The 24,557-nt window shown below is 54.7% G+C and overlaps 1 protein-coding gene across 1 annotated transcript in view; it reads left to right on the forward strand.

The window, feature by feature from the left end:
* Positions 1 to 24,557, forward strand: part of Mink1 (misshapen like kinase 1) — a 54,069-nt gene that overhangs the window by 28,721 nt on the left and 791 nt on the right. Inside the window, exons 2-32 of the mRNA XM_051167204.1 lie at positions 6,627 to 6,692; positions 8,170 to 8,226; positions 8,310 to 8,435; positions 10,297 to 10,407; positions 11,684 to 11,774; positions 12,124 to 12,254; positions 13,125 to 13,179; positions 13,337 to 13,415; positions 13,669 to 13,844; positions 14,074 to 14,143; positions 14,820 to 15,030; positions 17,251 to 17,364; positions 17,712 to 17,798; positions 17,998 to 18,222; positions 18,386 to 18,559; positions 18,840 to 19,103; positions 19,421 to 19,506; positions 19,668 to 19,778; positions 19,918 to 20,036; positions 20,247 to 20,335; positions 20,630 to 20,793; positions 21,063 to 21,168; positions 21,249 to 21,386; positions 21,579 to 21,687; positions 22,655 to 22,822; positions 22,928 to 23,071; positions 23,244 to 23,378; positions 23,487 to 23,587; positions 23,668 to 23,817; positions 23,902 to 24,061; positions 24,150 to 24,289. Of these exons, the coding sequence (XP_051023161.1) occupies positions 6,627 to 6,692; positions 8,170 to 8,226; positions 8,310 to 8,435; positions 10,297 to 10,407; positions 11,684 to 11,774; positions 12,124 to 12,254; positions 13,125 to 13,179; positions 13,337 to 13,415; positions 13,669 to 13,844; positions 14,074 to 14,143; positions 14,820 to 15,030; positions 17,251 to 17,364; positions 17,712 to 17,798; positions 17,998 to 18,222; positions 18,386 to 18,559; positions 18,840 to 19,103; positions 19,421 to 19,506; positions 19,668 to 19,778; positions 19,918 to 20,036; positions 20,247 to 20,335; positions 20,630 to 20,793; positions 21,063 to 21,168; positions 21,249 to 21,386; positions 21,579 to 21,687; positions 22,655 to 22,822; positions 22,928 to 23,071; positions 23,244 to 23,378; positions 23,487 to 23,587; positions 23,668 to 23,817; positions 23,902 to 24,061; positions 24,150 to 24,289 (3,957 nt within the window). The remainder of the gene's footprint in view (positions 1 to 6,626; positions 6,693 to 8,169; positions 8,227 to 8,309; positions 8,436 to 10,296; positions 10,408 to 11,683; positions 11,775 to 12,123; positions 12,255 to 13,124; positions 13,180 to 13,336; positions 13,416 to 13,668; positions 13,845 to 14,073; positions 14,144 to 14,819; positions 15,031 to 17,250; positions 17,365 to 17,711; positions 17,799 to 17,997; positions 18,223 to 18,385; positions 18,560 to 18,839; positions 19,104 to 19,420; positions 19,507 to 19,667; positions 19,779 to 19,917; positions 20,037 to 20,246; positions 20,336 to 20,629; positions 20,794 to 21,062; positions 21,169 to 21,248; positions 21,387 to 21,578; positions 21,688 to 22,654; positions 22,823 to 22,927; positions 23,072 to 23,243; positions 23,379 to 23,486; positions 23,588 to 23,667; positions 23,818 to 23,901; positions 24,062 to 24,149; positions 24,290 to 24,557) is intronic.

Below are 24,557 nucleotides of genomic sequence, written 5' to 3' on the forward strand. Positions count from 1 at the left end.
GTTTGCACCGTGTGGATCTGGGGAACTGACTGCAGGCCATTAGGCTTGGTGGCAAGGCAAGTGTGTCCTTAACTGCTGAGCCATATATCAGTCCCCTAAGTCCCCAGGAATTTTTTTGTTTTGTTTTGTTTTTTGTTTTCGAGACAGGGTTTCTCTGGGTAGCCTTGGCTGTCCTGGAACTCACTTTGTAGACCAGGCTGGTCTTGAACTTATAGAGATCCACCTGCCTCTGCCATATGCCATATGATTAAAGGCATGGGCCATGGCACCTGGCTGAAATTTTTGTTGTTTTTGTTTGATTGTTTTGGTTTTTTGAGACAGGGATTGTCCATGACACAGATCTTTGACTGTCCTGGACTCTCTTGTAGACTAGCCTGACCTGGAACTCACAGCGATCGATCCACCTGTTTCTGCCTCCTGAGTACTGGGATTAAAGGCGTGCACCAACATGCCCAGCTGAACAACTTTTTCAAAAAATGCTTAATTCTTTGGGAATTTCCTACAACGTATTTTGCTTTTATTCATCACTACCTTCAGCTCCTACCAATTCCACCCACTCCTATCTCCCTACTTCTACTTGGTTTTTTGTTGTTGTTTTTTCTTCTACTTGTTTTGGGGAGTTTCAAGACAGGGTCTCTCTGTGTAGTCTTGGCTGTCCTAGACTCGCTTTGTAGACCAGGCTGGCCTCGAACTCACAGCTATCTGCCTGCCTCTGCCTCCTGAGTGTTGGGATTAAAGGCGTGCGCCACCACACCTGGCTGTTTGTTTGTCTTATAATGTATTTATTTTTATTTTATGTCCATTGATGTTTTGCCTGCGTGTATGTCTGTGTGAGGGTATCAGATCTTGGAGTTACACACAGTTGTGAGCTGCCATGTGATGCTGGGAATTGAACTCAGGTCCTTTGGAAGAGCAGTCAGTGTTCTTAATCACTGAGCCATCTCTCCAGCTCCTGTTTGTTTGCTTTGATGAGTGTTTTACCTGCGTGTGTATATGTATACCAACGCATGTGCCTGGTGCCCTTGGAGGTTAGAGGAGGGCACCAGGTCCCCTGGGACTGGAGTCACAGATAGTTGTAAGCCAATATGTGGGTGCTTGGCAATGACCCTGCTGCTTTGTAAGAGCAGTGAGTGCTCTTGCTCGCTGAGCTATCCCAGGTGTGCACAGGGCCTCTCTGTGTAGCCCGGCTGCCCTGAAATTTGCTGTGTGCTGTGTGTGCCGTATGTCTTCCTTTTTAATAAAACAAAGCAACAAACAAAAAAATTTTTCAAGTCTATTTGTACTGTTCAAATAAGGCCACACCCTTAAAGAAAGCTGACTCTGCCTCTCCTTGCCAGTGGCTCCTTGGCTGGGATGGGAGGCTTTGTGCACACTAGCCGCCGAGTTCATATGTATGCCTGTTTTGATGTGACTGGAAACCACAGTTTCCTTGTCATCTGCCCCCTTATTCCACAGTGATCGCTTCCTGGGCTCTGTGTTTGTGTGATGTTTAGACTGAACACTCCACAAGTTGGCCAGTTGTGGGTCTCCATGCTAATCACCGTCTCCTTTAGAACAAGTTGCTCAGCCGAGGGCTGCGAGAGTCCCTGATCTGTGGATGTAACCGTAAGCCACTGGGAGTCTGTGCTGGAGTCTCCGGATGCTCGTGCAAGTGTTGTTATCTCTTGTGTCCCCACTTTACTTTTTGTGACAGTGTCTTCCTGAACATGGGACCCAGTGATTGGCTAGACTGGCTTGCCAGCAAGCTCTGGGAACACCAGGCTGTAAGGCATGTGCTGCCAAGCCCATCTTTTTTTGTGGGTGCTGGATAGCTAATTTTTGTTCTAATGCTTAATCAGCAAACCCCGACCATCTCACCAAGCATGCCCTGCCATCTCTAGATAGGCTCACTTTGTGTGTCCCAACTAGCCCCAAACTCTGTGTGTAGCTGAGAATAAGCTTGAACACACAATCTGCTTGCCAGGACTACTAGAGTGTGGGGTTCCGTGTGCATCTCCTCACTGGCTGTACACAGTGCTGGGCATCAGCACAGACCTGGCGCGTGGGGTTGTGCGCTGTACGACTGAGCCACACTTCTGCTTGGCTTTTACTTGCTATTTTATCTGGAGGTTTATACTGCTCAGGCTAGTCTCTGACTCAGCTTCCTGCCTTGGTCTCTCAAGTAGCTGAGGTAGAGACGAATGCCACCTTGCATGCCTGGCCTGCTTTAGATGTCACGTATTAGAAGGTGTGACTGACTGAAGCTCCTGAAGGTTTTCCACATGGTGTAGGTCCACGCTCTAGCCGGCGGCGAGCTCCCCTCCAGCTCCATCAATGACGAAGCCTCTGAGAATTATTGGACTTGTTCAACTTCCTTTTTGTTTTTCTAAAGGTGTGTGTGTGTGTGTGTGTGTGTGTGTGTGTGTGTGTGTGTGTGTGTGTGTGTGTGTGTGTGTGTGTGTGTGTGTGTGTGTGTCCCCGTCCGTCCGTGTGTCTGAGGTGGTGTGTGTATGTCTGTCCGTGTGTCCATGAGAAGATGTGTGTGTGTCTGTCCATGTGTCTGTGAGTTGTGCATGCTCCACATGTACGTGCAGAGAGGAGTCAAGAGGTCAGAGAGGGCATTGGCTGCTCTGGAGCTGGAGTTTAAACGGTGATGAGCCACTGTGTGAGTGCCAGGGCCTGACCTCAGCACGGCTCGGAAGCAGTGAGAGCTCCTGACTCCAGCCATCTCTCCAAGTCCCTCATTTTCTTTTACGTGTAGGTACGCTGTGTGTTCTGGAGGTCAGAGAACAACTTCGTGAAGATGGTCTTCTCATTCCACGTCTGTGTAGACTCTGCAGCAAACACCTTTTCCTGCTGAGCTGTCTTCTCGGCCTCAGCAGATCTCAGGATCTCTCCCTACCCTGCTCTTTACTGTCCTTGCCACCTTGGTTGGGCAGTTGGCTGGAAAAGGACTGAGAAGACAGCTCAGGCGTTCTGAGGAAGAGGCTCCGAAGGCTTACAGTGCTCTTTACAGAGCAGAGCCAGGCCAGCTAGGGCCACTTGAGGTCTTTCCAGGAGCACTGTAGCCCATATAGAGGCTCACCTTTGAAGAGAGTCGTCACCAAGGTCAGATAGCATTTGAAGGGCTACATTTGTTGTCTGGTGCATAAATCAAACCTAAATTCTGAATCACTTGAGTGTGCAGAGAGAGAATTAGGCACCATTGCCTTTTGTCACCACTGCAAAACAGAAAACAAGAGTTTGCTTACTATGAAGTAAAGCATACACACTCCTAAGCGGGGGGTGTAGCTCAGAGGTGGAACATCTGCCTGAAAAGCACCATAGAAACAGGAGCCGCGAGAGCAGAACCTGACATGCCACACATGTGTCATTTAAAGTCAGTTCCTTTTTCTCGTCTTCCATCCTGTGCCATGTGAGGTCGGCCCTATTCTGAGAACCTCTTCCGACCCTGCTGCCTTCTCTAGGTGTCATCTGATTTCCCTCTTCCGCTCTCAGGCTGTTCCTGGGAGGGTGCTCCCACATGCCTTGGCTTCCTCGCCCCTCCCATTTCCTCCAGACCCCACTCTTTGCTTTCCACTCCCACAAGTGCAGTTCCCTTGAAGGTTCTCTCTGGTTGTTTGGAGGCTAAGGCCACTGGGGTCTCTGCGGTGTCCTCTGGGTGCTCTGTAGCATCTGGAGACTGTCTTGCCACTTTGTCTTCCGACAGGATAGCCTCCAGGGCCACCCTCCATCCATCCCTCAGTGTCCGCCCTGTGGTCCTCAGGGTAGCCTTGGCTTCTTTTGTCACGAGCTCTTAGCCCTGAGTGTTTCTGCTGCCTCATCAGACCCTGTCCTCACCTGCCTGGTAGACGTGTGCTCCCACACCTCCCGACTTCCGCAGCAGGGTGTGCGTGCACTCTTCATTCCTAACCCAACCTCCAAAACCCTCACGTTTTAGCCCCTCTTGAGCTGATGATAGCATGTTCTGAATTAACATTGTGGTCAATCGAGCCTAGGGTGGCACATCTGTGTGCCTTTAGCCAGCTGCCATCTTCAGTCCTTTTTTCTGTGTCCCTCTGCTGAAAGAACTGGAGTTGGAGCCGGGCGTGGTGGTGCACGCCTTTAATCCCAGCACTCAGGAGGCAGATCTCTGAGTTCGAGGCCAGCTTGGTCTACAAAGTGAGTCCAGGATGGCCAAGGCTACACAGAGAAACCCTGTCTCAAAACCCACCCCCCACCCCCCCAAAAAAAAGAACTGGCGTTGGATTCAAGACTTCCCCAAAGCCACACTTGGAAGGCTAAGAAGAGACGAACTGCCTCCGGGAAGAGGCTCAAGGAGCTGTCCCTGAGCCTCCGCGTGCACGTGTGCCTTCCTGCTCCCTGCCGCCGCCAGGCTCTGGTTCGCTTCTTACTCGCCTCCATCCCCAGCTGTTGGCAGTGCTGCTCTCATTTGAGGCCTGTGGACTTCTTAATGTACTAAAGTTTTTTTTTTTTAAGATTTATTTACTTACTACGTATACAATGCACATCAGATCACATCACAGATGGTTGTCAGCCACCATGTGGTTGCTGGGAATTGAACTCATGACCTCTGGAAGAGCAGTCAGTGCTCTTAACCACTGAGCCATCTCTCCAGCCCCACTAAAGATTTTTTTATAGTCTAGTGAGATGACCCCTCAGGTAAAGCTGCTTGCCACCAGGCCTAGTGGCCTGAGTTCTGTTCCCCAGGACAGACATGGTAGACATGCGGGACCCCTGCAAGTCATCTTCCTCCACACACTCTACAGCAAAGAGACTCTGTCAGACAAGGTGGACAAAGAGGTCCCATGGTCCAGGGCTGTCTCTGACCTCCACACATGCACCATGGCGTGCATGCACCCTCATCCACACAAATATTTTTTTTTGTAACTTTGATAGCAAGTAATTGCATATTGACATGAGGCCTGTAGTCAAGGATTAGGAGGAGGCTCTGCCATTGCTGAGATGCTCTCGGGCAAGATGAGGTGCATGGTCTCAGGTGCCCGGCAGATCCGGAGACTCAAGAGAGCTCAGGGAGTTGTCACAGTACCTTGTGATCCCTGCTGTGAAGGGCCCGGCTGCCTTGCTGCCCTCCACTTCCTCTCTGAGAAAATGGACCAAGTGCAGCATTGGGCTGGGGTCTCATGGCTTCTGTCACACCCAGACCCTGGCCCTGAAGATTCCTTCAGTCTCACAGGATGTTTTTATTGTCAGACATCCTATATAGGATCTTAAACTTGAGACGGGAAATCTGAGGCTTTATACCGAGAGGAGGCTCACCGCAGAGCCGTCACATGGTGCCTGGAGAGTTGACGAGGTGGCGTCCTCACTCTTGGTCTCTGCAGAGACTGGGACTCTGCGGGCGGTACTGGGGGCTAGTTTTTTCAGCTTTTCAGCTTGCAGCCACACCTCCTGGTTTAGGGGTGGGGAGCAGTCCTGCCAGGAGGCTGTGGGTGGCCTTAGGGTAGGGTAGCAGATGTGCCTGGGAGACCAGGCTGCCTGCTGTGAGCCAGCAGGAGGAGGGGATGGATCTTTGGGAGCTTTGTTCAGCCTGTAGGCCTTCTCCTGGCACTGCTTAGCTCAGAAAAAGGAGGAAGGGCAGAGTTCAGTCCAGTGATGAGAAGCCCTTTCTCTCTCTCTCCTTTTGTGGAGGATCCTTCCCATACCCCAACACAACACTTCACGGCTGACCGGAGGCCCTTATTCCCTTATTTTAAGAGGACTAAGCAGGGGAGACCAAAGGATGGTGCTTCCTCTGCCCTGGTAGCTCGGTTTAGCCTCACCTCCTTTACATTTATTTTTACTTCATGTATGTTGCTGTTTTGCCTACATGTATGTTTGTGTGAGGGTTAAGGTATCAGATTCCCTGGAACTAGAGTTACAGACAATTGTGAGCTGCCATGTGGGTGCTGGGAATTGAACTCAGGCCTTGGAAAGAGCCCTCACTCCGGCCCCTTATGTCTGCCTTTCACGTAATAGCAATGATAATAAACTCCTTTTGGCACACACTGCCAGCCGGGGTCCTAGAGCTTTGTGGGCGTTAGACCAGCCCAGGGTGTGTTCTTGGGCACCCTTACTTACAACAGGGACCACAGATGCACCGCAGCTGGTCAGTGAGTGAGGAGTCAGGAGCATATCTTTGAAAAGCCACCTGGGTGGGATATGACTTTCTCACGTACTCTGGTGCCTCACATTTGACCATGTCCCCTGGAGGGGGAGACCTGGTGGCACTCAGAGGAAGGACAGCAGGTTACCGAGAAGAGACTTGATACCCTATGAGAATATACAGGGGGAGGTAATCCCCCTCAGGAACAGTCATAGGGGAGAGAAATAAAGGGAAAATGGGGGGGGGGGTGAGGGAAGAATGGGAGGACACAACGGATGGGATAACCATTGAGATGTAACAAGAATAAATTAATTTTAAAAAATTAAAAAGAAAAAAGAAAAAAAAGAAAAGCCACCTGGGCTCTGACCTCCATGTTGGAGTAACTCAGAACCATGATGGGAAAAGGCACCTAGGGTTCTCCACAGCCCTAAGTGGAAGCCATCTCTGTCGCTCAGGTCCTGGTTGACACCTTCTTCCGCTGCTGCAGCGTCGCAGCCTTTGTCCAAGTGATGACCCCTGTTCTTTCCTCTCCCTCCTCCAGGACCCTGCAGGGATCTTTGAGCTGGTGGAGGTGGTGGGCAACGGGACCTATGGACAGGTGTACAAGGTGAGACGGGGCGGCCTGAGGCCTGGGGGCCCCTTCAGGGTAACAGGAAGATGGGCCCTGGGTTGGCGATCTGAGGGAAGCTGCAGGAAATGACAGAGGGACCCCCCGGGAGAGGGGCGCCCGGACCACAGGCAGCAGGAACAGAAAGAAGAAGGAAGATGCCATCTCTGGGTGTAAAGCTGCTTTGGGTGTGGCAGGAACCCACTCTGCAGCTGGGGGCTGTGGATAGGAAACGGGGCTGTGGGTGTCAGGGCTCACCTGGAAACTCACAGTGCGTGCCCCAAGTGTGGGTTGGCACCTCCCAAGCCCTCAAGGAAACTTGGGGTTGTGGTGGCCTGCAGAGAGGAAGCAGCTTTCCTTACCTCCTGCAGCCTCCCGCAGCAGGGACCAGCTGGGGCCCAAGCCTCCTGCTTCTGAGCTGCTCCTCCCCACAGAAGTGCCGTTTCCTCTGTTCCCCCATCAGCTTTCAGCCTCGCCAGCTCAGCCCTCCTAGTGGCCAGACTTTGCTCCACACACGAAGTGGTCACATCAGTTAGGGAGAAGTTTTGGGTGGGTGCTGCCCCCAGAACTTTAGTCTGCTTCCTCATCTCAAGATACAGCTCCTGCCATTGCCACAGGCGCCCCTGCTCTCACAGACAGTGCCCGGCTCCTGCTGAGTCCTATCCGTAGACGTAGCTGCACTCTCTGTGCTTGGGGTTGTGGTGGCTGCCAACAGCAAGACTCGAGTGCAGCGCTCATAGCCCCCCATGAACACCTCACCCCAGGAGCCTGGTACTTTGTTGTCCAGCTATTGGTGGTTTTTTTGTTTGTTTTCTGAGACAGGGTTTCTCTGTAGCCCTGGCTGGCTTTTAACAGAGGGTAGGTGGGGTTGGACTTGAGGTAGGGAAGCTATGGCGCAGGCACTGAAAGGTTCCACATTAAGTTGTGGCCCTCATTAGCTGGCCCTGGCAGAGTTTGTTTGCCTGAGCTTCCTAAGCTCAGCTGTGTTTACCAGATAACTTAAAACCGCTTGGGCATGAGACCGATCCAGGGGCAGGCCTCCTGTCTAGAGTGGCTGGGCCAGGGAAGCGCCAGACATTTTATCTGGCATAGATGAAGGAGAGGGTTAGCCTCTTTCAGCCTTCAGTAAGATATGGGAGTTTCTTTTAACTTTCAGTCTGGAGAAATCCCCACCAGGGAGCCTGGAACTGAGCAGCGCATCTGTCCTGCCCCTCAGCTGTTGTGTAGGAGAGCCCTCATCTCTGTGGAACTTTATCGCCTAGAAATGTCTAGGCAGTTTTTAGGTGGCTCAGGAGCCTCCTCTCTGCCTTCTGCTCTGTAAAGCGAGGCATCTAGCTGTATGAAGGACACATTCTAAGGTAGAAAAGCGCTGAATGACATGGCTTTTCACAGAATTGGCTTCTCTTTATTTATTCTCCTACTAAGTGAGCATACACCCTAGGCCCCTCCATACCCCCCATGCTTGGCTGTCTTGCAGGGTCGCCATGTCAAGACGGGGCAGCTGGCTGCCATTAAGGTCATGGATGTCACAGAGGTAGGAAATGGAGCTGGGAATGGCAGGGCTGGCGTCAGGAAGAATCTGCAGGATCTCGGGCCTAACCTCTCCTGCTCGCCTAGGATGAGGAGGAGGAGATCAAACAGGAAATCAACATGCTGAAGAAATACTCTCACCATCGCAACATTGCCACCTACTACGGCGCCTTTGTCAAGAAGAGCCCCCCTGGGAACGATGACCAGCTCTGGGTAAGACGGCCCTTCCTGCCCCTCAAGGCCAGTGTCCGTGTGTCTATCTGACAGCCTCGCCTTCACTGAGGATGCAGAGGAGCCTCATGATTCACACGGAACTCTGCATTTCAGACTTGTGCCCCAGTGCTCACTGGGAGTCTAGGAGGACATGCCAGCCCCCGCCCCCCACCCCCGGAGGCTTAATAAGCATCTTGTGTGTGCCCTGCAGAGAAGAGCATGAGGCATGGCTACAGCCCCAGTGGCCCCAAGGGCACATGTCACATAGCATGTTGTGTGAGAACTGGCAGCTAGACATTAGTGGCCAAACGCTCTCCTTAATGTGTGCTCTGCTGTCCTAGTCGTGGGACACATATAAATTACTTTAATTGCATAGCAAATATACCAGTCCCAACCAGCTCTTTTCTAAGTTAGATGTTGATTTTAGTGAAAACAGTTGTCTTGCTGTTAATTTAATGGTGGACCCCAGACTTGCTTCCCTAGCACACTCAGCCCCTTCCCCTAAGTCAGGAAGCTGAGCTTCTCCTGTGAAGGTCCAAATAGTAAACGCTTTAGGCTTTGTTGGTCGTGTTTGCCATCACCACACCACAGTTCTGACTCTCTGTGAAAGCCGGTGATAGTCAGTACATGAACAGCTCAGCATGGCTCACACCTGACCGCAGCACTCAGGAGGCCAAGGGAAGGGGACTACATAGGAAGACCCTCACTCAGACCGGAAGACGAGTGTGCCTGAACCCTCACATTTAGCTCACTAAATTTTCATGTTATTCTCATTTGTCATGAAATAGTACCTTTTGGGTTTTGTTTTATTTTTTTCCTAGTCATTAAGTATAGTGGAGCCAGGCCGACGGGATAGCCCAGTTGGTAGAGCACTCGCCTTTCAAGTGTGAGGACATGAGTTTGGATCCCAAGAACACACATAAACAGCTGATGATGGCAGGGGATGTTTTATCCAGTGATGGTAAAATGGGAGGCAGAGATGGCAGAGCCCTGGAAGCTCGCTATACCAGCTAGTCTAGACTGCTTCATGAAGTTCTCTCGCTCAAACACACAGGCATGCAGACACATGCACACAGTGGGGGTGAACTCATCCATCGGTTCAGGCTGGGTGTAGCTCACTAGTAGGTGCTTGCCTAGTGTCGTGAATCCAACCCTTAGCACCCCATGTGTACATACAAGTAGGAACTGGGTGGTGGTGGCGGCTACACCTTTAATCCCACCACTCAGAAGGCAGAGTTCAGGGCCAGTCTCATCTATATAGTGAGTTCAAGCTAGAGCTATATAGAGACCCTGTCTCAAAACAAAAACAAATGCAAAACAGCCATCTTTGCACCTATGTTTGCCAGCCTCCGCTCTAGAGCAGCAGTTGTAAACCAGTTTGGGATTCTAGGGAGGCTATGGTTAATAAAGCACTGGACACCCCAAGGATTGTGCTGACCTTGGGGGACCCTTCGTTCCTCATGCTGCCACTGCTTCCCCAGGTGTGTGCCCTTTCCTCACAGACCTCAGGAAAGTCCTGTGCCCCCCCCCTTTTTAAATATTTATTTATTTTATATATATATAGTGCTCTGCTTGCATGTATGCCTGCAGGCTAGAAGAGGGCACCAGATCACATTATAGATGGTTGTGAGCCACCATGTGGTTGCTGGGAATTGAACTCAGGACTTCTGGAAGAGCAACCAGTGCTCTTAACCATTGAGCCATCTCTCCAGCCCACGTCCTGTGGCTTTTAGGACTCTTCCAGCCCCTGCTGTCTGACTCATACCAGTTCTGGTCCCCACACCTCTGGTCCCCCTCCAAGGGTCTGGCCGGGGCCAGAGGCCTGAGATGTCTTCTTCCCAATTCTCTCCCGGGGCCGTAGCTGGTGATGGAGTTCTGTGGTGCTGGCTCAGTGACCGACCTGGTGAAGAACACGAAGGGCAACGCGCTGAAGGAGGACTGCATTGCTTACATCTGCAGGGAGATTCTCAGGGTGAGCTGCAAGTCCCCTGCCCCATGCGTTCCCCGTGCCACTGCTTTGAAGCATGCACATCTCCCTACTCAAACACACCCAGACAGCTCAGCCTGTGCGTGGCTGTGGGGGGCTATGATCTGTACCCTCAGCCTCACTCTGCCTGTACCACAGCTGGCTTCCTCCAGTCTCTCTCTCTGCCTGTACCACAGCTGGCTTCCTCCAGTCTCTCTCTCTGCCTGTACCACAGCTGGCTTCCTCCAGTCTCTCTCTCTGCCTGTACCACAGCTGGCTTCCTCCAGTCTCTCTCTCTGCCTGTACCACAGCTGGCTTCCTCCCAGTCTCTCATTCTGCCTGTACCACAGCTGGCTTCCTCCAGTCTCTCTCTCTGCCTGTACCACAGCTGGCTTCCTCCCAGTCTCTCACTCTGCCTGTACCACAGCTGGCTTCCTCCCAGTCTCTCACTCTGCCTGTACCACAGCTGGCTTCCTCCAGTCTCTCTCTCTGCCTGTACCACAGCTGACTTCCTCTTAGTCTCTCTCTCTGCCTGTACCACAACAGACTTCCTCCAGTCTCTCTCTCTGCCTGTACCACAGCTGGCTTCCTCCAGTCTCTCATTCTGCCTGTACCACAGCTGGCTTCCTCCCAGTCTCTCACTCTGCCTGTACCACAGCTGGCTTCCTCCCAGTCTCTCTCTCTGCCTGTACCACAGCTGGCTTCCTCCCAGTCTCTCACTCTGCCTGTACCACAGCTGGCTTCCTCCCAGTCTCTCACTCTGCCTGTACCACAGCTGGCTTCCTCCAGTCTCTCATTCTGCCTGTACCACAGCTGGCTTCCTCCCAGTCTCTCACTCTGCCTGTACCACAGCTGGCTTCCTCCAGTCTCTCTCTCTGCCTGTACCACAGCTGGCTTCCTCCAGTCTCTCATTCTGCCTGTACCACAGCTGGCTTCCTCCCAGTCTCTCACTCTGCCTGTACCACAGCTGGCTTCCTCCCAGTCTCTCTCTCTGCCTGTACCACAGCTGGCTTCCTCCCAGTCTCTCTCTCTGTCTGTACCACAGCTGGCTTCCTCCCAGTCTCTCTCTCTGCCTGTACCACAGCTGGCTTCCTCCAGTCTCTCACTCTGCCTGTACCACAGCTGGCTTCCTCTCAGTCTCTCATTCTGCCTGTACCACAGCTGGCTTCCTCTCAGTCTCTCATTCTGCCTGTACCACAGCTGGCTTCCTCTCAGTCTCGCACCCTCACGCTCTTTCCCAGCAGCTCCGCACTGTGGCTGATTTTCCCGCTGTTTTGTCCAGGGTCTTGCCCATCTGCATGCCCACAAGGTGATCCACCGAGACATCAAGGGACAGAATGTGCTGCTAACAGAGAACGCTGAAGTCAAACTAGGTACCATGTCACTGTGGGTCCCCTTCCTCAGATGTCTGGCTGAGGTCCAACTGCATGTGTGCCAAGGAGGCCCTGTCCTCACCACCCACACTGACATGCCTGCCTCTTGCGGAAACTCCAGAGAGCTTCTCGCTTGCTGCCCTCCAGGGGACAGGGCATTCCTTGAGCTCCCCCCTGCCTGGGGTGCCGTCCCGTAACTGCAAGATCCAGCGACATGGGGTCAGGCTGTTGGCGGCCTTGGAGAGTGGGAGAGGTTTCTGCGTAGGGTCTGAGCCTCGGGGGCTTCAGGCGGCACACGAAGCTGAACTGGGGGCGCTTTTCATGCCTATCCCTTCCTCCTGTCTCACAGTGGATTTTGGGGTGAGTGCTCAGCTGGACCGCACTGTGGGCAGGCGGAACACGTTCATTGGGACCCCATACTGGATGGCGCCAGAAGTCATTGCCTGTGATGAGAACCCTGATGCCACCTATGACTACAGGGTATGACATGGGAGCCACTGGGGAAGTGACGTGTGAGCAGTGAGGGGACAGAGACTTCATGGCATGTACCCAGGCCTGGGTGGCTAAAATCTGAAGGTGGCAGCTTGAGGCCCTCCACGGCTTCCTGTTACAAATAAACTGAACTTAAAGTCCTAACAACTTATGGCAGGAAATGCTCACATGGGGAGGGGGAATGATTTGTCACAAGGGATACTGTTATGGTAGCTGTGTATGGGGTGCTGGGTGGCAGGAGTTACTGTGTGGTACTGTCAGGAAGATGAGGGTGCTGGGTGGCAGGAGTTACTGTGTGGTACTGTCAGGAAGATGAGGGTGCTGGGTGGCAGGAGTTACTGTGTGGTACTGTCAGGAAGATGAGGGTGCTGGGTGACAGGAGTTACTGTGTGGTACTGTCAGGAAGATGAGGGGCTGGGTGACAGGAGTTACTGTGTGGTACTGTCAGAAGATGAGGGTGCTGGTGACAGGAGTTACTGGTGTGGTACTGTCAGGAAGATGAGGGTGCTGGGTGACAGGAGTTACTGTGTGGTACTGTCAGGAAGATGAGGGTGCTGGGTGACAGGAGTTACTGTGTGGTACTGTCAGAAGATGAGGGTGCTGGGTGACAGGAGTTACTGTGTGGTACTGTCAGGAAGATGAGGGTGCTGGGTGACAGGAGTTACTGTGTGGTACTGTCAGGAAGATGAGGGTGCTGGGTGGCAGGAGTTACTGTGTGGTACTGTCAGGAAGATGAGGGTGCTGGGTGGCAGGAGTTACTGTGTGGTACTGTCAGGAAGATGAGGGTGCTGGGTGGCCGGAGCCATTATGCAGTATTGTCAGGAACGTTCGCACTTGTTCCTTCTTTCCCTTTCTTAGAGTGACATTTGGTCTCTAGGAATCACAGCCATCGAAATGGCAGAGGGAGCCCCCCGTAAGTGCTGATCTCACCTCGGGTTAGGACAGGACCGAAGGGAGGACAGGGAGTGGGCATCAGGAGGAGGGGGGCTTCAGAGGTCATGGTGGGGGAGGGACTCCTTGGCCCCTCGATGTGGCAGGCGGCCTGATGGTGTCTCTCTTCTTTGTCCCAGCTCTGTGTGACATGCACCCCATGCGGGCTCTCTTCCTCATCCCTCGGAACCCACCCCCCAGGCTCAAGTCAAAGAAATGGTATGTCTTTTGAGAGTTTTCAGTCTGGCAAGGAAGGTTTCTAAGGCAGGGCCGCCCTTGCCCTAATACTTGTTTGGGTGCATGCCTTGGTGTACACCGTGGAAGAGGTGTAGGGACTGCACATAGCAACTGGGGTTGGGTTTGGAGAAGCCAGGAGGGAAAAGACAGTGTAGAGATAAGTGGCCCACCATCTTCTTCTGGTGACTTCCCCTTCGAAAGGGGCCCTCCCAGTGTGAGCCACCTCTGTGTCTAGGTCTAAGAAGTTCACTGACTTCATTGACACGTGTCTCATCAAGACTTACCTGAGCCGCCCGCCAACTGAACAGTTACTCAAGTTTCCCTTCATCCGAGACCAGCCCACGGAGCGGCAGGTCCGCATCCAGCTCAAGGACCACATCGACCGGTCCCGGAAGAAGCGGGGTGAGAAAGGTCAGTGGCCTGGCAGGGAGCAGAGGGCTGGGTGCTGCCTCTGGCTTGTCCGCTCTCTAGCCGTTGCCTTTGGGCCTCTCCCTCACCTCAGTCTCTCTGCCCAAGGAGCCCTCTCCCAAGCAGGCAGCCTGCACACATCAACCGAAATGACATTTCTAGCTGAGGTCTCATTGCCCAGGCCCCTGTGTGGGCTGCTAGGCCTGGAAGGCATCAGTGGTCTCTCCCGCAGACGAGACGGAGTACGAGTACAGTGGCAGTGAAGACGAGGATGGCGGCCATGGGGAAGAAGGCGAGCCAAGGTAGGTTTGTTTGGCAGGTAGAGGGGAAGGTTGGGGTCTCTGTTGTCTGCAGGGACAGCCTCATCCTTGGCTTTGGGGACTCTGAGGCGATGGCACATAGAGATGGAAGCTTGTACACACTGAGCCTCCGGGCCGGTAAGTTAGCTCAGCGGGTAAAGCACCTGCCCAAGCCTAATGGCCTGAGTTTAGTTCCCAGACCCACATGCTGAAAGGAGAACCCTTCCAAGTTGTCCTCTGCCCTCCATGTGCGTGCTGTGGTGCTCAGGCATGCCTATATGCGCCACTTACAAGCGTGCACGCGCACACACACAATCAGTAATGTAACTGGAAGGAAAACAAGCAAGCAAACGAGCCCATCGTGACAAAGCATGAAGTAGATGAGTGATGAAGTGCAGGTTGACTTAGGGCTGGCGAGGGGTGGGCCGGAATCTCTAAGACAGCACCAGACACTGCGCAGAAGCCGGGCATGGTGACGCGTACCTCTAATCCTAGCACGTGGGGGCCTGAGACAGGAGGATAGCAAGTTGCAGAGCAGCCTGGGCTGCATAATTCTCACGGCAGGAGAGCTCTCCTGCCACCTTGGGATTGGCGATCGGCAGGCTGCCCAGGGGCCACCAGCTTGTGCTGGCTCTGTGCCACCTGCTGACTGACTCTGCCGTTGTGCCACTCCATCCAGCTCCATCATGAATGTGCCTGGGGAGTCCACACTCCGCCGAGAGTTCCTCCGGCTTCAGCAGGAGAATAAGAGCAACTCCGAGGCGTTGAAACAGCAGCAGCAGCTGCAGCAGCAGCAGCAGCGGGACCCTGAGGCGCACATCAAACACCTGCTGCACCAGCGGCAGCGCCGCATAGAGGAGCAGAAGGAAGAACGGCGACGCGTCGAGGAGGTGGGTCCCGTCCTGCCTGCTCTGACCAGGGCAGGGGAAGAGCAGAGTCTAGCCCTTGTCTGACGTCACAGAAAGACCCTGCGCCATTCTTAGAGGCTCAGCCTACAGGCCCTGGTTCCCTGCCCGCCGTTGTGTGGATGGCTGTGACATCCGCACCTTGTCAGAGCAGAACCAGTTGGAAAAGCAACAGCTGTTGTCACGATTAAGCTATTTCTGCGTAAGCTTCTGCTCTGGGCTTCTCTACTTCTGTGTGCAATCAGACTTGGCCAGCTGCAGGTCTGTGTCCAAGTTCATGCAGTTAGCACATCTGCTCCCTGCAGGAAGGCTGCGGCCCTTCTTGTACTTTTGATTTTTTTTTTTTTTTCTTCTTCTGAAGTATAATTTTCCTATTTTGGACTAATTAAAGGTAGGCAGAAGGAATTCATTTTAATTGAGGCAACTCTTATGTTTACAGTTTTTCCACTTGTTAATTAAACATTAAAATATTCCAGCTAGGTGCGGCTTTCTTCTGTATTCCCAGCATTTTGGGGCAGTAGAGTCAGGAAGATGAGGAATGCCAGACCAGCCTAGTCCTAAAACCAAAAACCAAAACCCCAAACAACCGAATGTTGGGAGTGTAGCTCAGGGAATAGAGGGCTTGCCTAATATGCCTCATGTCCCATGTTCAGCCCCCAGCAGCATATGAAACTGGTTGCATGGGCTGGAGAGGTGGCTCAGAGTTTAAGAGCACCGTCTTCTCTTCCAAAGGTCCCGAGTTCAATTCCCAATAACCACATGGTAGCTCAAGACCATCTATAATGAGATCCAGTGCCTTCCTGTGGTGGGCCCGCACATATCGTGGCAGAATACTGTATACATAAAAAATAAATCTTTAAAAACGAAAGCTGGTTGCAGTAGGTTCACACTTGTAACCCAGCACTCAGGAGGAGGAGGTAGGAAGATGAGAAGGTCCAGGTCAGCCTCAGCTACACAGTCTCCAAAAGAGGTGAGGGCGGGAGGTCAGGGACCCAGCTCGGTGGTAGAGCCTGTCATACGTGAGGCTCTTGGGTTTGGTCTCTAGTAACAATAAATAATGATTGTGTTTAATGTACTTATTATTGGTGCACGATGGAGAATGAGAAAATTGATGACTATACAACAGAAACATTGTCTAGGAGGCAGCAGCTCCACACTGTCTGCTGCTCCTCAGTGTAAGCCCTGCTCTTACTGAACAAGAAGGAATTTGCGAGAAAGCTTGACGAATGCTCTCTGACCTTCTGATAGTGGTGGGTAGCAAGTGGCAGGCCTGGCCAGCAGCCTCACCACAGGAAACTTGTCCTGTGTATGAAGGCTTGCTCAGGGCCGTTGTGCAGCTGGTGTTTGGGATGGGGAGACACTTGCCAGAAAGAATGTCCAGTACTTCCTGGGCTGCTGGTTTGTGAAGGTGGTTCTGTAAATCCAAAGGCTGTTTTTGTGTGCGCGCACAGGCATTTGGTGCCCCCTATTGGCCAAAGGTTGTTCCTAGCATTCATCTCTCAGCATTAAAGGCAAAGTTTGTGATGCAAGGCTTGTGGTAGCAGGTTGTGTTCTGGACATTTGTTCTTTTGTTTTGTGGCCGACTTAGGCTTTCAGCTGCTGTTATAACCGTCATGACCGAAAGCAACTCGGAGAGGAAAGGGTTTCTCTTGGTTACACTTTCACATCAGCGTCTATCACTGAAGAGGCTGGGGCAGGAACTCAAGGCAGGAGCTGACAGGCCGCGAGGAACACTGCTCACTGGCTTGCTCCTTGTGACTTGCTTGGCCTCTTTCCTTATAGCACCCAAGACAACCAGTCCAAGGGTGCACTGCCCACAGTGGGTTGTCCCATGTCAATCATCACTCAAGAAAATGCACCACTAATCTCAGAGGGGCATCTTCTCATGTACGGTTCCCTCTTGTAGAGTCTAGCGTGTATCAATTGACATGAACTAAACCAGGACAGTGAGTGCGGCGGTTCAGCCCACACCCAGAGTCCCAGTCTCTGTGTAGCCCTGTGCCCACAGCTACCTCAGACAAACTACTTTCAAACCCAGCTCTTGGGGCCCTGGTGCAGCGCTCTGGAGCAGGGCTAGGGACGTGTGCTTGGCGATGCTGCAGCCTTTGTGTCCTCCACTCTAACAAGCACCACCCTGCTCTCCACGGAGGGGTGATCCTTCCTGAGCTGTGCTGTCCTAGCATCTCTCACCCCCTTGCTCCGCAGCAACAGCGGCGGGAGCGAGAGCAGCGTAAGCTGCAGGAGAAGGAGCAGCGGCGGCTGGAAGACATGCAAGCGCTGCGGCGGGAGGAGGAGAGGCGGCAAGCAGAGCGGGAGCAGGTATTGGCGCCAGTGCGCACCTGGTTCCCTGTCCCTGCTCCTCCTGCTGCCGCCCCGCTGCCCAGTGCCCCGCCCCGCTCGCTGCCCTTGCCCTGAGATTCCTCCTATCTTTTCTAGCTTCACTCTTTCTCTGTTTTCTCCTACCCTCCAACCCCGCCCTGCTCCCTGCCTCCTGTCTGTGTCTTCATCCCGTCTCTCTGCCCATCCCTGACTCTTCCCTCCTGTTCCCTCCCGGCTCCTCCTCCACCTGTGCCACATCGGCCCCCCGCCCCATCCTCACCCTGCTGCTCCCTTCCTTTGCCGCTGCTGCCACCCTCCTGCCCCGTGCCCCCCCCCCCCCCCCCCAGGAATATATCCGTCACAGGCTAGAGGAGGAGCAGCGACAGCTCGAGATCCTTCAGCAACAGCTGCTCCAGGAACAGGCCCTGCTGCTGGTAACGGGCCCCACGGTGTCCTCAGGAAGACGCCATCCTGAGCTGCTGTCCTACACTGGGATGGGAACACATCAGGGAAAGGGGCATCCCAAGGCCAGGGACGCAGCCCCTGTCTAGGCAGGAGAGGAGGAAGGGCAAGCCTGCTCTGACTCACGGGGCCACACCCCGCTGAGCCCGCTCTCCCTACCGTTGGGCCCAGGAATACAAGCGGAAGCAGCTGGAGGAGCAGCGGCAGTCAGAGCGGCTCCAGAGGCAGCTACAGCAGGAGCATGCCTACCTCAAGTCCCTGCAGCAGCAGCAGCAACAGCAACAGCAGCTCCAGAAGCAGCAGCAGCAGCAGCAGATCCTGCCTGGGGACAGGAAGCCCCTGTATCATTACGGTCGGGGCATTAATCCTGCTGACAAGCCAGCGTGGGCCCGAGAGGTACTCCCAAGACCATCCAGTCTCCTGGCTGAGGGCTGGGGAGCTGAGCGGGGGCCTGCTGCACAGCACTACGCATTGCCGGGGAGCAGGCGGAGCAAGTGGGGATGTGTGTTCTGAGAGCAGGAAAGCACACTGGCCTGCGAACGCCCCTCTCGCCTCACAGGTGGAAGAGAGAGCAAGGATGAATAAACAGCAGAACTCTCCCTTGGCCAAGACCAAGCCAAGCAGTGCGGGGCCTGAGCCCCCCGTCTCCCAGGCCTCTCCTAACACCCCAGGGCCTCTTTCCCAAACTCCTCCTATGCAGAGGCCTGTGGAGCCTCAGGAAGGACCGCACAAGGTGAGTCTGTCCCCACTCCTGTCCTAAAACAGGTAGAGCCAGGTGCAGGGCTGCACCCATGAGCAGTGTGAACATTCACTAGTGTCCACGAGCACGTGTGAGCATTCACTGGCGTCTTCTGCACACCACAGCATCGCCCTGGACAGGTGGCTGCTCCTCTTCTCCAGCTTCAGAAACTCCTTTGTCTTTTGATGGAAGAGAGGTCTTTTCTCAGCCCAGACCCCAGTTTGCAGGATGTGCCCCAGAGCAGGCAGCCCACCCTTTCGGTCTCTCCCCACAGAGCCTGGTAGCACACCGGGTCCCACTGAAGCCATATGCAGCACCTGTACCCCGATCCCAGTCCCTGCAGGACCAGCCCACGCGAAACCTGGCTGCCTTCCCAGCTGCCCACGATCCTGACCCTGCCGCTGTCCCCACACCCACTGCCACACCCAGTGCCCGAGGAGCTGTCATCCGCCAGAATTCAGACCCCACCTCTGAAGGGCCTGGTCCTAGCCCAACACCCCCATCCTGGGTCCGGCCCAATAGTGAGGCTCCACCCAAGGTAAGTACAACTTGAAGAAGAAGAAAACAGAGTTCGGAGCGGGATGGAAAAAAGCAAGGCAGCTGCGGGGGCCATGCCTGCAATAGGGTGGAAAGACAGCAGTGACTGTGGGGGCGTGACCTGGCCCAGTGCTTGGAGTCTGGGGCCACCCTTAGCCGAGCCTGATAGCCTGCACCTACTCAGTTGCTTCCCTGGACCTGTTTGATTCTCCGTGAGTGCTGAACACTGCATCCTTGGATTGACAGTGTAATTGAATGTGTGCCTGGGCTGCTTGGGACCGACCCTGACGGAGCTCGTCAACTGTTCTTTCTCTCCAGGTTCCTCAGAGGACCTCATCTGTTGCCACTGCCCTTAACACCAGTGGGGCTGGAGGGTCCCGGCCAGCTCAGGCTGTCCGTGCCAGGTACACAGCGGTAGGGCGGGGTCATGTGGAAGCCTAGGGATTAACAGACATAGGGACTTTGCCAGGTTACCTGCATAGGGGTGGGATAAGCCCCAAACCAGGCACCTCAGCCCCTCCTGTGCCACCACCGCCCGCCCCGGCACCCTGTGCTCCCTCCACAGACCTCGCAGCAACTCCGCCTGGCAAATCTATCTGCAGAGGCGGGCAGAGCGGGGCACCCCCAAGCCTCCCGGGCCCCCAGCTCAGCCCCCTGGCCCGCCCAACACCTCTAGGTAATGGAGCTGGCCGCCCCCCAGGGATTCTCACCTCTCTCTTCTGCCACCTGCTTCCCTGGTGATGGTTCCTCCTGCAGTGCAGCTTGACAGGCACAGGTGGGAACACATCTCTGACATGAACTCTATCCCTTCACAGTAACCCTGACCTCAGGAGGAGTGATCCTGGCTGGGAGCGCTCAGACAGTGTCCTCCCAGCCTCGCACGGACACCTCCCTCAGGCCGGCTCACTGGAGCGGAACAGAAGCCGGGTGGGAGGTATGTCGGCGCAGTCCAGTCCTCCTCAGGCTGGATGCTGACTTCGTCTTCATCAACCTTAGAAGCAGGGCCATTGCCGTTAGTGGCTTAGGACCAGAATACCACAGGGACAAGAGGGACGTGGATGGGTTTGGGCTCTGCAGCCTGCCCAGAGCCTGGGCCACACTGTGGGTATCTGTGACTTTCTTTCTCCCGTCCTGCCATGCTCAGCCTCCACAAAACTGGACAGCTCCCCAGTGCTCTCCCCTGGGAGCAAAGCCAAACCTGAAGACCACCGCTCACGGCCAGGCCGGCCCGCAGTGAGTGATCTGGGGCAGGGTGTGGAGCCTTCACTGATGTGAGAGGGCTGGGGGCCTACAGAGCTTACACAGCACAGCTCACGTGACTAACCTTTCTCACCATCTCTCCTGCTTCTCCTCCTGGCTGCCCTTCCTTCTCTGGGGCCCCTCCCAGAGCTATAAGCGAGCCATTGGTGAGGTTAGTGAGCAGCTACTGGAAAGCAGCTTCTGCTCCCTGCCTGCGCCCCTGCCCTGCGCCCCCGCTGCCTGCACCCCAAGCCCACTGCTTCCCCTTAGGTGTCTTTTTTCCTGCAGGATTTTGTATTGCTCAAAGAGCGGACCCTGGATGAGGCCCCCAGGCCCCCCAAGAAAGCCATGGACTACTCCTCTTCCAGTGAGGAGGTGGAGAGCAGTGAAGATGAGGAGGAGGAAGGCGATGGGGAGCCAGCAGAGGGCAGCAGAGACACTCCGGGGGGCCGGTATGGGGTGTCCTAGGGCCGGGCCTCTCTCATCGGAGATGCAGGGGAGGGAGGGAATGGGGTGGTGCTGGGCAGGGGGGGTGGGAGGGGGGAGGGGGACAGCTCCCTCCTCCACTGTCCTCACGGTCCCAGCCTGCCCTGAGGGCACCTGAGTCAGTGAGGGCTTTTGAGGAGGCTGAAAGCCCCAAGCCTCGGCTGTCGCCTGCTCCCTGTGGCATTGTGTGGCAGGCGAGACCTGACCTGGAAGGCCCCGCTTCCTCTTGCCACAGCAGTGATGGCGATACGGACAGCGTCAGCACCATGGTGGTTCATGACGTTGAGGAGATGGCCGGGACCCAGCCCCCATATGGGGGAGGCACCATGGTGGTCCAGCGTGTGAGTTGGTCTCTCTGCCCTTCCCTGTCTTCCTGCAGCGTACCCACTGCAGCTCTACCCTGACTTACTGTATTCTGCAGACTCCTGAAGAGGAACGAAGCCTGCTGCTTGCTGACAGCAATGGCTACACAAACCTGCCAGATGTGGTCCAACCCAGCCACTCACCTACTGAGAACAGCAAAGGTCAAAGTCCTCCCACAAAGGATGGAGGCAGTGATGTGAGTGTGCTGGAGTGGGTCTGGGACTAAGGGAAGACCCTGGGGTTTGCAGGAGAGCGGGGTGCTCAGAGCTCCAGGGTAGGGGAGGCAAGACCCTGTGAACTTCGCAGAGGGGCTGAGGTCTGTCCTGTACAGGGACAGGGCTGCAGGCCGGAGCTGCACACATTTCCTGACTGTTCCCTCTCCCCACAGTACCAGTCTCGTGGGCTGGTAAAGGCCCCTGGGAAGAGCTCGTTCACCATGTTTGTGGATCTAGGGATCTACCAGCCTGGAGGCAGTGGGGATACCATCCCTATCACAGGTGAGTGGGGCCGGAGCCTAGCGATGGCCTAGACAGGAGCCTTACAAAGTCCAAGCACGGGGCTGGAGCAGTGCTGCAGGGGCTGTTAAAGAGAACGCCTACGTCAGACAGTGCACAGCTTCCTGTGACCAGCTCCAGGGACTCTGCTGGCCCTCGTGGGCACCTGCACACACAGACAAGAAAGTAAAAATAAAGTGTTAAAATTTTTATTTCATTTTTAAATGTTTTATTTATTTATTACATATACACGCCAGAAGAGGGCACCGGGTCTTATTACAGATGGTTGTGAGCCACCATGTCGTTGCTGGGAATTGAACTCAGGATCTCTGGAAGAGCAGACAGTGATCTTAACCTCTAAGCCATCTCTCCAGCCCCTATTTCTTTTTATTTATTGAGGCAGGGTTTCTTGCTTTGTAGACCAGGCTGGCCTCGAACTCAGAGACCAATCTGCCTCAGCCTCCCTGAGTGCTGGGATTGCAGGTGTGCACCACTGCACCCAGCTAAATCTTTTTTAAAAGTATAGGCATGGGTCTCTTTTTTGCTTTTGTTTGCTTGCTTTAGGTTTTTTGAGACAGGGTTTCTCTGTAACAGACCTGGCTGTCCTAGACTTCTTTGTAGACCAGGCTGGCCTTGAACTCATAGAGATCCACCTGCCTCTGCCTCCTAAATGCTGGGATTAAAATGTGTGCACAACCATGCCTGGCTTGTATTAATTCTTTTTTGAGGCTTAGCACCTGCTCTGACATAGATTGGGGGGGGGGCAATTGCTCAGAGTGGCTGAGGAAAATGGGCAAAAGTTGAACTGCTGAGTGGCAGAGGTAGGAGTTGAGCCAGGAGGCCAGGGTTCTCTCACCTCTGAAGTCTTCATTTTCTCCTTCGGAGTATTCTGATGTGCCGAGATCAGACGTAGGGGTACAAGTGTAAAAACACTAAGGGCTGCCGTGCCTCCTCCTCTACATTGTGACAGCCCTAGTGGGTGGAGAGGGTGGTCGCCTCGATCAGCTGCAGTTCGATGTGAGGAAAGGCTCCGTGGTCAACGTCAATCCCACCAACACCCGCGCTCACAGCGAGACGCCTGAGATTCGCAAGTACAAGAAGCGATTCAATTCGGAGATCCTGTGCGCAGCCCTCTGGGGTAAGCAGGGCTGGGAAGGGTGAAAGGGGCTGCTACAGTGTCCGTGCCTCTGGTCAGGGGAGAGCCTGGAACGGCCTCTGACCTGCCCAAGGGCTCCTGCTGCAGGGGTCAACCTCCTGGTGGGCACGGAGAATGGGCTGATGCTGCTGGACCGGAGCGGGCAGGGCAAAGTCTACGGACTCATCGGGCGGAGGCGCTTCCAGCAGATGGATGTGCTGGAAGGGCTCAACCTGCTCATCACCATCTCAGGTGCGTGCGTGAGGGCGTGGACAAAGGGCTCAACTCGGCCTGGGAGGAGCCATGCCCGGTCCTGTGGTGTGCAGACAACGCCATGGCAGGCAGCAACCGGGCGTTTGATAAGAGCGAGTGTGTGTCCGTATATGTGTGTGTGTCCATGTGTGTCTGTCTGTCCATCTCCCAGGGAAAAGGAACAAACTGCGGGTATATTACTTGTCCTGGCTTCGGAACAAGATTCTGCACAATGACCCAGAGGTGGAGAAGAAGCAAGGGTGGACCACCGTGGGCGACATGGAGGGCTGCGGCCACTATCGTGTTGGTGAGGATGCCACAGCACGGTAGTTTGAGAGAAACGTGACCTGGGATAAGTGCTGAGAGAGCCTCCAAGGCTGACGGTGGAAGTCACTGTGCCCCTCTCTCCCCCCAGTGAAGTATGAACGCATTAAGTTCCTGGTCATTGCCCTGAAGAGCTCGGTGGAGGTGTACGCCTGGGCCCCCAAGCCCTACCACAAGTTCATGGCCTTCAAGGTAGCCCCAGCCTCGGCCCCCAGTAAGTTCCGAGGTTCTGCTGCTGCTCCGCTCCTGCCTGAGCTGCCTCTCCTCCACAGTCTTTTGCTGACCTCCCTCACCGCCCTCTGCTGGTGGACCTGACAGTCGAGGAGGGGCAGCGGCTCAAGGTCATCTATGGTTCCAGTGCCGGCTTCCATGCTGTGGACGTCGACTCTGGAAACAGCTATGACATCTACATCCCTGTCCACGTGAGCTTAGCGGGGCTGTGGGGCGAGGGACCAACCCACCCTGGACCTCAGACACGCCGGCTCCACCCAGCCCCTTCTTCCCAGATCCAGAGCCAGATCACACCGCATGCCATCATCTTCCTCCCCGACACGGATGGCATGGAGATGCTGCTGTGTTACGAAGACGAGGGCGTCTACGTCAACACGTACGGGCGGATCATCAAGGACGTGGTGCTGCAGTGGGGAGAGATGCCCACCTCTGTTGGTGCGTGCAGGGCCGCCCTAAGCTGCTCCTTGTGAGGTGGCAAGGACGGCGCCCTCCTGACAACCCGCCCACCGTCTTCTCCTTTCAGCCTACATCTGCTCCAACCAGATAATGGGCTGGGGCGAGAAAGCCATTGAGATCCGCTCTGTGGAGACAGGCCACCTGGATGGGGTCTTCATGCACAAACGAGCCCAGAGGCTCAAGTTCCTGTGTGAGCGGAATGACAAGGTGAGGCAGCGTGTCAGTGAGAGGTCCAGCCCTGTGCCGTGGGCTCAGAGACCGTGCTCCGGCCAGGGATATGGGTGGCGGCAGGGTTCTGCCGTTCTCAAAGCAGCCCCTCCTCTCCCCCCTCCCCCTCCCCCTGGTTTCTGTTGCCCTCACCCCAGGGATCTGGTGAAACACCTTTGCCTTTCATTGGGGGTGGAGGGAAACCCCAGTCAGTGTGTAGTTTCTCTCACTTTCCCCTCCCTACCCACCCACACACACTTGACCCTTG

The sequence above is a fragment of the Acomys russatus genome, chromosome 25 (genome assembly GCF_903995435.1).
Source record: "Acomys russatus chromosome 25, mAcoRus1.1, whole genome shotgun sequence".
In the NCBI taxonomy this organism is placed as follows: Eukaryota; Metazoa; Chordata; class Mammalia; order Rodentia; family Muridae; genus Acomys; species Acomys russatus.